Source organism: Pimephales promelas, chromosome 7, assembly GCF_988280905.1.
Source record: "Pimephales promelas chromosome 7, fPimPro1.hap1.1, whole genome shotgun sequence".
Lineage (NCBI taxonomy): Eukaryota > Metazoa > Chordata > Actinopteri > Cypriniformes > Leuciscidae > Pimephales > Pimephales promelas.
The window spans coordinates 200,344-214,075 of NC_142775.1; the positions used below are offsets into that span (position 1 = coordinate 200,344).

The 13,732-nt window shown below is 44.0% G+C and overlaps 1 protein-coding gene across 4 annotated transcripts in view; it reads right to left on the minus strand.

Moving 5' to 3' along the window:
- Positions 1–985: 985 nt before the first annotated feature.
- The window catches only part of hycc2 (hyccin PI4KA lipid kinase complex subunit 2), a 32,080-nt gene continuing 19,333 nt past the window's right edge, over positions 986–13,732 (minus strand). For all 4 annotated transcript variants that reach the window (XM_089133586.1, XM_089133588.1, XM_089133587.1 and 1 more), the window contains one exon: positions 986–3,285. In XM_089133586.1, coding sequence (XP_088989712.1) covers positions 2,708–3,285 — 578 coding nt within the window. In that variant the 3' untranslated portion in view covers positions 986–2,707. The remainder of the gene's footprint in view (positions 3,286–13,732) is intronic.

The following is a 13,732-nucleotide window of genomic DNA, read 5'->3' on the forward strand; positions in this document are numbered from 1 at the left end:
ACGTAAACACCTTCCCGTAATCAACAGCGGGGTTACGACGACGTAGCGCTCGTAGTGCAAGCCTAGCGTAAACATCTTCCTGTAATCAACAGCGGGGTTACGACGACGTAGCGCTCGTAGTGCAAGCCTAGCATAAACACCTTCCCGTAATCAACAGTGGGGTTAGTCGTGCGAGCCTAGGGTTCGGTTCGGTGGAAAAAATTCTACACTCTAAAAAATGCTGGGTTATTTCAACCCATAATAGGGTAACATATGGACAAACCCAAATGTTGGTTAAAAATGTAATTAAAAAATGTACAGTTGAAAGTGAAAGTTGAAGTTTTAAATTACATTTTTAACCAAACATTTGGGTTTGTCAATATGTTACCCTATTATGGGTTAAAACAACCCAGCATTGTTTAGAGTGTAAGTTTCGGCAGAAGCCGAACCCCGTAAAAACAGCCCAATATACGGCCCAATCCGAATTTGAATCCTGGATTAGGTGCATCCCTACTTATTGTTGTATTTTATTTTTTATTACCAAATTTGAAAGTTGAGACTTTGTTTCATATCACAAGTTACCGGCTCTGTCCTATCTGTCAGTCAGTGACCTCTTTGCTCCGCGATGTGTTTTTCACTGGGTGAGAACATGTTGTGGCATGAAAACAGTGAAAACACAGCTTGTCAGACATAGCAACAGTAACTAAAGGGGGTGGGTCTTGGCGAACAGTCAATTGCTCATTGTTTGGATCAGTATCTAAAGTGAAGATCATGGTAATCCACTAGTAATGACTTCCGTCAGTAAAGAAACACGTCTTACCACGGCGTGACTCCACCGCCCCCTAAAGGCCGCTGAGGTCACACACACTCCATCAGCTCAGCCACAGCAGTCCAAGATCAAGAAGAAGGCTCCAAGATTATACTGCAAATGCATGCAATAGTGACAAGAACAAGTCCAGGTATTGAGTAGGCGCTTGATTTCAAGATAATTTAAACACAATGACACTTATCACAGTTAACACTGGCATGAGTTTTATTCACAGTATAATCTCACATGTTGTTTTTCAGTGTCGGTATGTGAAGTGGACCTGTGTTGGGAGCTTTGATTACAACAACCACTATAAACACCGGAGACATGTTGAAACAAGAAATGAAATTGATGTCATGCTGACATTAACACACACATTACAGCTGTGTGCATGTGAAAGATAACACAAACAGAGATTTAACATCATGGACCTCAATCTGTGAAGCCTGAAACTATCAGATGAATACATTGTACAGATCCACATTTATGCTGAAACACACAACACATTGACAGACCTTACACACACACTCATATGAGTTTATGACCAGAGAAAGAGGAACTACATCACATATAATGCACATAACAACACACAACAGCAGTACAGGACATCTTTTGCTCTGTTTCTCAAGAGGGTCTATATCTGTATGTGTGCCTTAGATCCAGGCTGAACAGTGTGGCCATCTATAGAAACAAATGTCATGTCTGATCACACAGTCCCAGAACAGCCTGACCTGCAGACAATCTCTATGAAGACATATGTGACGCTGACCGCAGATCCGTGGACCTCTAGTTCATCAACAGCACTGAAACCTTTCAGGAATGGCTTTGAATTAAAGTGTCTTCAAAATACAACACCGACCGCCCACAAATACATTACGTTTGATCATTCAGTCCAAAGGCAGCATACAGTATTTAACATTATTCACACACAGGTAAACAAGAAATATCATAATTTATAAGTTGAAGTTCATGGACTCACTGCTGAAACCCGCTAGTCTCTACAAGAAGGAAACATTATCTGATTTTGGTCAAAATCTGTATAAGCCATATTGTATACATCTATAGGCCGTTCTGAATGGCATAAACTAATTGTAAATGAATCAAGCTAGCAAGCAATAGTAAAAGCAACAGGTCTGTATCATAAACAAACATTCGTTGGAATGAAATTTTATGGAAAGTATTTCAATACACTGTCATAAAAACAACTAATGAAAAATATGATCCAAATAAGACAAAGGCATTATAGGATACACTAACACATTCAAATCTTTCAGATGACTGTGGATCATTTATTGCTGATTGTCATCTCAGAATTTACCCTTCACGTCGGTCTGGCACTGAGAGGAACACTCAGATCTGTCTGTTCGCTGTAGGGTTAGGGGGTTTAAGGGATAGAGCTGCGTTCCATTTACCTCGGAAGGGGAATGTCGGAGCTGGGAATGAATCAGGGTTGTGCTTCCCCTGTTTCCCAGCTGCAACTGAGTGGTGTTCCAGTTAAAAGTTCCTAGGACTTTCCCACTTCCGAGGACAAATGGAACGCACCATTAGTTCAGCCAACAACAAAACATATAATTTACTCTTGAGTCATTCTAATCCTGTACGACTTTCTTCCCCTTCCAAACAGCACCACAGAAGTATTCTATATGTTTTGCAACTTTGTGTGAGAAACAGCCCCAAATGTAAGCCATTTCTGATGCAGAACTCTCCCCCTTTCCAAGGTCATGTTTCCATGTAGAGCTGTTCCCAGCCTCATTCCTAGTTTGGACCACTTTTATATTTAATGGAAAAAAAGAAAGCAGAACAGGTATGGAATATCATGAGGGTGAGTAAATAATAATGATTCCCATTTTTAAGGTAAATTATTCTTTTGAGAATTGACAGTCAAGCTAAGTGTTCAGAGATGTGGTAGAGGATCCAGTTCTACACCTGTGAGATGATCTGCATGTTGAAACTGGGTGACCGGGAGTGTTTGGGTGAGAGCAGCTCTGTCTCGGGCAGATGTTGCTCCTGCAGGCTGAGCTTGGAGTATCTGCGCGCTTCAGCACCAGTTGAGCTCCGTTCTGCGGTGGAGCTCACATCAGGTGCGGCTGGCCTGCGGTCGAGAGCCGTGGAGCTCACATCAGGTGCGGCTGGCCTGCGGTCGAGAGCCGTGGAGCTCACATCAGGTGCGGCTGGCCTGCGGTCGAGAGCCGTGGAGCTCACATCAGGTGCGGCTGGCCTGCGGTCGAGAGCCGTGGAGCTCACATCAGGTGCGGCTGGCCTTCGGTCGGGAGCTGTGCAGGAGGTGCTGCTGCTCACCGGAGCTCTCCTCCGAGCGTCCCAGTGTTTCTCTGTGGACATGCGGATCTTCTTACAGCTGCTCCCTCGGCCGGACACACCTGGCACAGCGTTCCCACGGAAACCACTCGACTGGCTGCTATTGGACGCTCCGGACGAAAAGCCTTCATCAGGATCGTTCAGAAGGAAAGACTCTTCCTCTCTGCTGGGCTGGTCTGGATCTGACAGACAGACAGATAGGAATGATGGATATAGGAATCTGACAATCAGTATACAAGCAAACTAGGACGAGATTAAATATACAATCAGATCTGTGAAATTGTGTGATTTCATTGGCTGTGTATTATTAGCTTTCAGTGCCTCCCTACGGACGCCTTTGTTCCTGCTCACGCATGCAGCAAAGAAGCTGCAGCTGTCCTGAGACAAACACTCCAGAGAGACAACTGCATGTGTGCGAGCATACGTGATACCGTGGCCGCCGGTCAGTAGCGGAGTGGCAATCCGGAGAGTCGGGACTTTTCCCGGTGGGCCAGTAGTGTTTAGAAGCCGCGAGGGCCGTTCTAATTGTTATACATTGCAACATCATTTGCAGCATTATATTTAAGTTAGTAATATCTGTAAATCCACACCTTTCACAAAAACATCACATTGAGTGTGTAATGTATTCGAGTACCCCCTACTGCTGTTTGTCAGAGTTATTGTGATAGATGTTTTCTTTAGTTGATGCACGTAGTGATCTATGTGTTTCTGTTAAACAGTTGACAGATGGGGTGGTCATTTTTGAATGAGACAAGTACTACCAATCAAAGTGTAGAAACACCTTAAGTAGGTAACCCTCATTCCCTGAAGGAGGGAACAGAGACACCATGCCGGACTGAACAGACTAATAGGAATCTCGCTAGAGAGGCCAATCTACTTCGTAGTGTAACTAAACGAGCATATAAACCTTAGCATGCAATGATTTGCAGCAGCTGCTGTCTCGCAGCACGTGTATGTAATGAGCAGCAGGTGCATTGCATCGTCAGTTTTTCACCATGCAGTTGATCTGAATCCCTACCAAAGCGCCACAGCTGCTGACTCCATCCAGTGAAGAATGGGTAACCCATGTAGTGAAACTATTCGATAACACTGGGAAAGCATGCCATTTCTGCTATGAAGGAGAATGCTGCAGAAGTCACATTCTTCCCTGAAGGAGTTGTGTGGGGATATACATATGGACTAACCCGAAGGTTGTACATACGAGATACAGGGTGACTTAGCCCAAGGGAAAGACACAGGCTTCTGTTTAGGACCATGCATGGAATAATACACATGTGGGATCCCCGCAGGGTTGCACATATGGCACCCAGCCTAGACCCGGTTTACTTCCTGTCTACAGTGTTGAATTGAGTAAAATCTGTGGTTCGAGGGCCTAGACCCGATTCAACAGATAAAGACCCCGCGCCGGACATGATGGCACTGCTGGTGGTGGAGGACTCAGTGGGCCTCTCGGTGCTTCTACCTGTTTAGGGTGAGAACACGGGAGGAGACCGGCCCTAAACGTAGTCTATGAAACCTAGGTGTCGCCCAGCCCCCAGCTGTACAGATATCTGTTAGAGAGCCGCCACGCACCAGCGCATAGGAGACTGCAACGCCTCTCATGGATTGAGCATGCAACCTGAGCGGGCAGGGCACACCTTGTGCTTTGTAAGAGAGCAGGACAGAGAAAAGCCAGGCCTGGGTCTGCCTCCTCCAGTGGCAGTGCTTGCAGGTTCACCACCTGGTCCCTGAACAGAGTGATAGGAACCATGGGCACATAGCCAGGCAGGTGTCTCAGTACCACGTGGTTGTTACCAAAATGCCTCCAGGTCCTCTACCATCTTGATAGAGGCCAATGCAGCCAGCACCAAACAGAAGCTTTAAGTCTGCTATCTGCAGAGGCTCAAATGGAGCATTCTGAAGCGCTCAAAACACCAGGACAAAGTCCCAAGAGGGTATAGAGGGGGGTCGAGGAGGCTTTAATTGTCTCGCCTCCCAAAGTTTGTTCAGGCATGGTTTTGTAGAGATTTACAAACCTGCGCACATATTCAAATGCACATAACTATAGAATCAATTCTTAATGTGCATGTGAACACCATCAGCGTTTATCACAGGTTCATTCATATACATTTTTACCTTACAGTTACTGTAAATCCAGCCTCTAGTTCATAAACGCTAGAGCAGAACAGGAGTTCACCTGATGGAGTTTAGGACATCTTTAGGTCACCTGATTGAGTTTAGGACACCTTTAGGTCACCTGATTGAGTTTAGGACATCTTTAGGTCACCTGATTGAGTTTAGGACACCTTAAGGTCACCTGATTGAGTTTAGGACACCTTTAGGTCACCTGATTGAGTTTAGGACACCTTTAGGTCACCTGATTGAGTTTAGGACACCTTTAGGTCACCTGATGGAGTTTTAGGACACAATTGGGTCACTTGATGGAGTTTTTCGGTTCCTCGCCACTGTTGCCTTTGGCTTGCTTAGTTGGGAATATTCAAATTCATTAACCAATCATTAATAACATTGATCAGCTCTACCAAACGTGGATGTTTTTCCACTAAGAAACAAACATTGTTATTATGTTTTGATTGATACAGTGGAGCTGCTTTGATGCAATTTATATTGTGAAAAGTGTTATATAAATATACTTGTCTTGACTTGACTTGACTAAGGAACCTGACGACCAGGTCACGCTTCCCTACTGATTTACCAACAATGTGGTATGCTGAAATAGTGACAGTGTGTACTTTGAGGGTGGAGGGAGACAGTCCTCGTTCCAACCCTTGCTGCATGAAGGAAAGTATGGAACCTATCAAACACCTTCGGGGGCCCTCTCGGTGAGTGGAAAACCACACAGGTTTCACTTTAAGACTTACATGTCTCATAGACGGTGCTCGGGCCGAAACGATGGTGTTAAGTACTTCTGGGGGTAAGTAACCTAGAACCTCCGCGTCCTGTCCAGGGACCCGACATTGAGTTTCCAAAGGTCCAGATGCGGGTGTCCTGTCTCTGAGAAAGAAGGTCCTTACTTAGAGCAATGGGCCAAGGAGGGGCAGTCACGAGGAGCACTAGCTCCGGAAACCAGGTCCGGGTGGGCCAATAGGGAGCAACTAGCAATACCTGCTCCTCATTCTCCCTGACTTTGCACAGAGTCTGTGCAAGTAGGCTCATTGGAGGAAACGCATATTTGTCAAGGACCCGGGCCAGCTGTGTGCCAGTACATCCGTGCCGAGTGGTCCCTCAGTCATGGAGTAAAACAGTCGGCAATGGGAGGTCTCTGAGAAGGCAATCAGTTGTAAACTCGTTGACCACATGGCCCATTGTACGTGGCACTCCAGCCAGAGCAGAGGTGGCAGAGGCATCCGTGAATACCACAGCATGCCTGGACACCTGTTCCAAGGGCACTCATGCCAACAGAAACAAGGGGTCTGATCATGGGCTGAAGGTCTGGTGGTACACCGGTGTGATTGTCACCCGTTGAGTTGCTGGATTGCCACACCCATCTCGGGACTTGGCCGTGAAGCCAGTGCTGAAGCGGGCTTATATGGAGCAGCACTGGCGGAGTTACCGCTTCTACCGACAAACGCGGCGGCACATTCACTTGAATTTATTTTTCTCATAACACTAAAATAACTTAATAGGCTATAGCTTACTCCGTAAATTTTGGTCATACAGATGAGAAATCATCTTTTAAAACTGTAAAAGGTCTATTTTTATTTATTTACAGTACACTCAAAATAGGCTATGACAAAACGTTTACTGTCGTCTCTGGGAACTGCACGTCAAAAAATGTCTAAAGCTTTAAATGTGAATAAATATTATCTGATTATCCATATGAAAACAACGAGAGGCATCAAGGATCTGCTCAAACGTGTACGGGCGCTTGCCAATGAGGAAAAGACAAAAGTGAAAATCTCGTTCTAATTAAATGAAGCTAAATCGCCCAGAATTTAAATGTTTAAAAAAAGAACAAATGATTTCAGACATAATTGTCGAAATGTTGCGATATTGTTTCATTTAAGTTCAGAATTATTCTATAAATGCTATTTAATTTAACTTTAATTGGGTGCAATGAAGCTGATTATTTAAAATAATAATTCTGGGTTTCTTATTTTGCACTGCAAAGAAAATAAACTAAACTCGATGAAGCTGTTGTAAATAAATAACCCGTACCGACAGTTAGTGTGGCCAAGTCAACAAAATCAGTCTTTTTTCTGATTTGTTCAATGGATCCGTTTTGAAACATTTCTTCTGTCACTATGGCCAAGTATTACTGTCAGTCATCTCAATTTAGTGAATGATTCACAAATCAATAATTTAGCAGATTAAAGACAATCTTCCTTCATCAGTTTTGTAGACTGTGTGTCGGCTCTACTGGAATCTAGCAAATTTATGTTGTAATGTGCCATTGATAATTAAACAAAATGCTTGACTTTGAATAAATAAACAGTTACCTATTTAAGCATCAAGAACAGTAAAACAGAAACGCTGTCAGCCAGCATTAGTTAGCAACCATTGAGACTCGATCTCGGATCGCCTGAGGCTCCGCGAGGCTCGTGTTGTTGCGTTAACCACTGAGCTACCGTCGAAACGCTGTTAAGATAAAGGCCTATGCTCTTGCAAAGCCTCACTGATGTAGCCTAATGTGTTTCTATTGCAATGTTTAATGTTTAAGTGCCTCTTAGCGGCAAAAGGCAGCAAATACACACTCGCCATTTACCGCCGCGGGAACCAGTATTATTTTGGTTGAGTACCAACAGCACACACACTGCGAGGCAGAGCAGCTTCTGCACATCAGTGTATGCCAATGTTCATTGGCTCGTTTAGTTTCACTCAAAGTAGATTGGCCTTTCTGGTGAGATTCCTATTAGTCGGTTCAGTCCGGAGTGGCGTCGACCGTGACCGACTGAAAGGGAACTGCTCAGCTTCCGCAAACCTTGTGTAATTTGCTGATTTTTGAGCATGATCATCAAGGTAGGAGTGTGTGTCGATCCACTCCGCTGTGTCCAACATGGCCGAACGCTAATAAACCTTATTACTGCAAAGAGTATTGTGGGAGTGTGTGTTGATGCTGCACAGCTCAGGATCGCTAAAGAGTCTACACACTCTTCTGAAGTGTTGAGGTAGTGGAAGTGTCTTCTTGGACAGTACGGCGTTGCCCTGGTCAGGTGAAGTCAACCACAGTCCGATAAATGTAGTTTAAAGAATCGACACAGGATAATCAGACACATTGAGCATGCTTCGTAAGAACGGTCAAGATGAAATGACAAGCTCAGGGATGAAACGTGTCCATGCAGCTGAATGCAAAGCAGAATAATAATAAGGGCTGTTTGGGCCTTAATTCTTGAAAAGTCTCTTTAAATTTGAACTTCTTTTAATTTGAACGTTTCAATAAACTTCAATCATCTTACTCACCAATAAGAAATGACAGCTTTTTTAATGAGAGAGAACCTCGGATGCTTCTCTATCATCTCTCTATCCACTCTCTAGATAATGAGATCTGAATGTTGGTGTGATGACTACACTGACCCCTAGAGAGGGAAAAAACTAAACTGGGGACAAGCTGCACAGAGAATCACTCAGTAATCTAATTATTCCACATCATTACATGAATCAATATCAATTAGAAATATTGCATCATCAACTACTGAAATAAACTCTTATCAATCCAGGAAATTGGTTCTTACATAATGTATTAAACACTTACATTTATGAACACTATATGAATGTCAGACAATTTCATCTCTGCATGAAAGGGATTTCAAACTTTCAGCAAATTTGTGGAAATTGTGTGTGAGTGATGCTAAGTTAATAGAAGCCATTTTTGTAAGAAGCTTTTCGATGTATATGAATGGATTGTATTAACATTTACATCAATGTTTTAATTGCACTTTGTGTTTTCAGGAGACATGTCAATAAATGACAGCCTTCAAGGCCCCATGCTTCACTCACGTATGTCCTACTAGGGCTTGGCATGACTCTGAGGTTTTTTGGGGAGGTGCATTCCAGGAAAGCTGAGGTGCCCTAAAGGAGTCTATTGGGTGAGTCTAAGGGGGAAAGCCCGCCTCCATGATCTGACTCCACCCCCTGCCTACCCTCATGTGTGACTGTGAGAGAGCCCCTCCCTCCTGGCTCATGATTGGCGGCAGGATCCCAGGGGGCGTGTCGGCTGGGGCAGATGGTGAGGCTGAATTCTGCATCACTCGAGAAGTCAAAACAATCTGGGATGTAACAGAACAGGGAATGTGCTTCTTAGTGTCTGTGCCCAACGGGAACACGGAAAACATGACCAGAGAGCAACAATTTCCCACAGTTTTTCACATAATTATCTGGTATATAGACAAAATATGTATTATTATTATTATTGTTAATAATAATAATATGAGACTATAATCTCCATCACTGAATCATTCTATAACTCTTAAGCTACATCCACAAAACTCAGCTCAGACATTCTGGTCAGATTCAAGGCTGGGACATATTACTCGACTTCTAAAATGTGAACAGATTTCAAAAAAACTAGGTATACATACACAGAGAAAATCTGGGAGGATCACACACTAGCAGACTTCCATGTTATCCATCTATCTATAAATATATCTATTTATCGAGACTATATGCTAGAACCGTCACACACCGGAGCAGACAAACAGCAATAATCAAGGTGAGAAACATCACAGTAACTTGCAGGAAAATGGATGAATACTAACACAGTCCCTTTGATCACAGGCAACACACAGCCGAAGAAGATTAGGAGCCACCACACAATGTGGTTATTTCTTACAAACTCAAGACAAGACAAGACAATGGTGTTAAGGTAAGAGTGAGTATAAATATCGGCCATGACAAGAGAGGTAATAGTGAACAGGTGAAGGTGATCAGTTTTCCGGAAATGAGAAGGGATCGGGGTGGGAGAACCAGGGCAGGCATGGCAGTACTCCCCCATGGATCGCTCCAGGGGTTCAAGACCCTCAATGCAGTGGCAGGCCTCTTCCACACGGTGCCGGACACTCTGGATAAGACACGTGGTAGGTCAAGTAAGGCAGATCCAGGATTTCGAACCACCCATTTTTCCTCTGGCCCATACCGTTCCCAATCACGCAGACACTTGAGATGACCTCCATTGTGCTGAAAGTCTAGAATGCGCTTCACAGTATTATAGACAGGATCTCCATCAACCAGTTAATCTCTGGGTTGGATGAGAAAGAGCCCAGTGAAATGTAGACTTTTTAGATGGGGGTCAGATTTAATGGCTTAAGAGCCTCACGTTCTGCTTGGGCTAGTAGTTGAGTGGAGATGACCTCTGGGCATGACCCTAACTCTGACTAATCTGGCTCACTGAATGTGTACATGGGCCCTTCCAGACCCTCTTGCTCTGACAGAATCAGAGGACATTTCTTAGATGGGAACGCAGACCGGACTTGGGGGGCATCCCACAGGAGCCGGCTCCAGGAGACTGGCTTTGGCGATTCTCTCATCCACTGGATGGGGCAGATAAAGACAGAAGATGGCAGGAAGGGCTCATCCGTTTGGCGGAAAACCCTAGAAAACACTGCAGTTCCTGGACTGTGTGGGGCTGAGGCCAGGAACGGTGCACATCCAGTTTTCATGTGTCTATCTGCACACCATTGGGGCTGTTAATATAACCTAGAAATTGCATGGAAGGATGTGGAATGAGTACTTTTGAGCCTTGAGGAACACCACAGTTGCTAAAGGACCAAACATGCTTACAGTGTTCCATGAGAGAAGAAAAAATAGAATGTCATCAATGTATACAATACCAAATTTAGCGAGATAATCTCGAAACACCTTGTTCATAAACCCCTGGAACACTGATGGAGCAAAGAAGCTTGAGACCATCAGAGAAGTGGATGGCCAAATGTACCCCTGATGTATGACCTTCACATACTCCTCTATGGCCCTCAGCTCCAGTCACAAAAGGGGAGTACACGTCGGTGAGGAGGAACGGCAGGAGTGGTGACGGCAAACACTCCACTTCAGGACTTCCCTGGGTTTCCATGAAAGCTGGGAAGCATGGGCGATTAACCACGGTATCCCTAGGATGATAAAACTAGTGAACTCTAATTGGATGAAGAAAACAATTCTCTCTTTGTATGTTCTCAAATTGAAGGGTCATGGTTTGCTGTTTGATGTGTCCAGAAACCAGGGGCTATACCATGAAAGACTGAACAGACAGTGGGGTTTTTAGATTAAAGAACTAGAATTAAAATATCTTGCTTGAAGCCCTGGTAGATGAAGTTCCCTGCCGATCCCAAGTCAACAAGGGCAACTGTAGCAAAATACATAGTGGGGACGGTGACTTGCATGGACTCCTAAGCCCCACAAACTGATGGAAACAGTCGGGGATGATGGTTTCCAGCCGCAGCTCGCCAGTTGGTTCAAAACTCTGTAATGAATATCGCATAAATCTCTCCAACCCCATGGTTTCATCAACACCAGACAGTTGCATCTTTAGCCAGGGATTCAAACCATGACAATAGGCAGAAGAGAGAACACCCTCAATCGAACCACTTGCTGCTGCTAGGGAATAATCCATCACACTTGTGGTGAACACTTCCATGAAGTGAGAAGTAAATCTTGAATAAACTACTTCCATATTCAACTTCCATTTGCCCATTTCAAAGCACGATCAGAGAGACAAGAAGTAATAAATGCCATCTTTGCTTTCTCATCCATCCCCAAGGCTAGGGAACACTAAAAGACACTTGCAGACCTCTGTCCGAGAAGTGATGCCTGCGGGACGAAGCGAAGAAGAATGGGTGGCGGAAGTATGTGGAGGAGCGCTGGCTGATTGGGACTAAACAGATAGTGGATCAGAAGTGCCCTCTTTGCCACTGGCCAGTGAGATTGGAGAGGTTTGTAGAAATTGTAGCAGATCTTGCACCAAGGTCTTGATGGTAGCAAAGAACAATCCCGGTCACTGTGTTATCTCCATGTTGCAGTGTTGGTTTTTTCTTCCGTCATAGACTAAGACAATGATGTTGAAAATGGAGGATGTTTATCGTAGACCACCAGAGTAGACAAATACAGAATCGCAATGACCAAGGTGAGGAAGAGGCACAGTAACTTGAAGGAAAATGGATGGATTCTATAATCACATGAAAAACACACAGATGAGGACACGAGGTAGTGAGGTCTTACAAACTCAGGACGAGACAAGGCAATGATGGTAAGGTGATAGTGCGTATAAACATGGTCCATGACAAGGGATGTAATAGTGAACGGGTTGATCGGTATTCCCTGAAATGAGAAGGGATTGGGGAGGTGTGTTAAGAACATAAAGTGTCCATGGTACTGATCCGAAAAGAGGGATCCGGTGTTCTTGTGGTTTTGGGCACAGTGAAGTTCAGAAAACAGTTAAACTTTAACTTCCTCCAGTCGTGGGCACCCACCTACCCGAATGTTTCAGATGCCTCACTAATTAAAACACCTGATTCAACTCATAAGCTTCTAAGTGTGTTGAATAGACCTTCGGGGAGGTGCAGGGTCCAGAGGACTGGAGTTGAGAAACACTGTGGCGAAGGCAAGCCTTTGTGCCTGTTGCTGATTTCGCACGTGAAGAGGATATTTCCATGACTCCCCACTGGAACATGACGAAGGACGGCCCACGGGTGTGTGAGAGCAGCGCGTGTCTCGATCACTGCTACAGGAGAGAAAGCCGAGGTGTCTCACAGCAGCAAAGTGGAAGAGGAAGATTCAGAGGCAATGGTGCGCTTTTACAGTTCACATTTTTGCCACAAAAAAAACCCAAAACAAAACAAAAAACAGACTCAAACACCATTGGCCAATCCAGTTGCATTGGCATCATTCAACAGGATTCTAACAGACGCATGTCTCAACATTCATTTGTGACACACACCTCATGTAAGACTCAATAAGCTGGTTTAGTTTGGTCATATGGATTTATGTTCATAGGTCCATCATGTTATGTTCATAGGTCCCCTCAGAAGGCAGGCTGATGTGGCTTGTTGCCTGGAAAGTGATTTCTTAAAGCCAAGCTATTTAATTTACGATTCCCCTCCATGTAAAATAATCGACAAATGGAGGTTTCAGTCCACTGGCAATCTGACCACAGTGGGCCGTCCCCATGACAAGTCTAGCCTGGTACACACGTCTAGTCTTATTTTCTTTTTTTTGAGACTTTAGTTTTTATAAGATTAGTTTTGCAAGTCAAGTGTTAACTTGACTCTTGTTCAATTAAGTGCTCTTTTATACCAAAGAGCGCTTGAGACAATGAGAGATCATCATTACAACTGAGAGTGGACCTTTTATCATCTTAATGGTCTAAACAAGCATACAAATCCACAAACAAATGGACCAGAAGAAAGATACAGAGGGTGATGGCCAAGTCTATATCTTTAACTTCATCTATATATATATATATATATTAAAAAATACATTACCTCAAATCTAACTAATCAGTTTAAAATATGAGGTTTTGGTTTTCAGCGTCCTGCAATGCATTATTTGATTTGCCTAATTCACAACATCATGATTTTCCTCTCCATGACCCTTAACACGTGTATGTAAATCAAGGAGATATGCTCTTAAATGGATGATAGTGATCTTCCAAGCTTTATAATGGCAGTGATTAGCTGTATATTTCCTGAAGTGCATCTATCATCA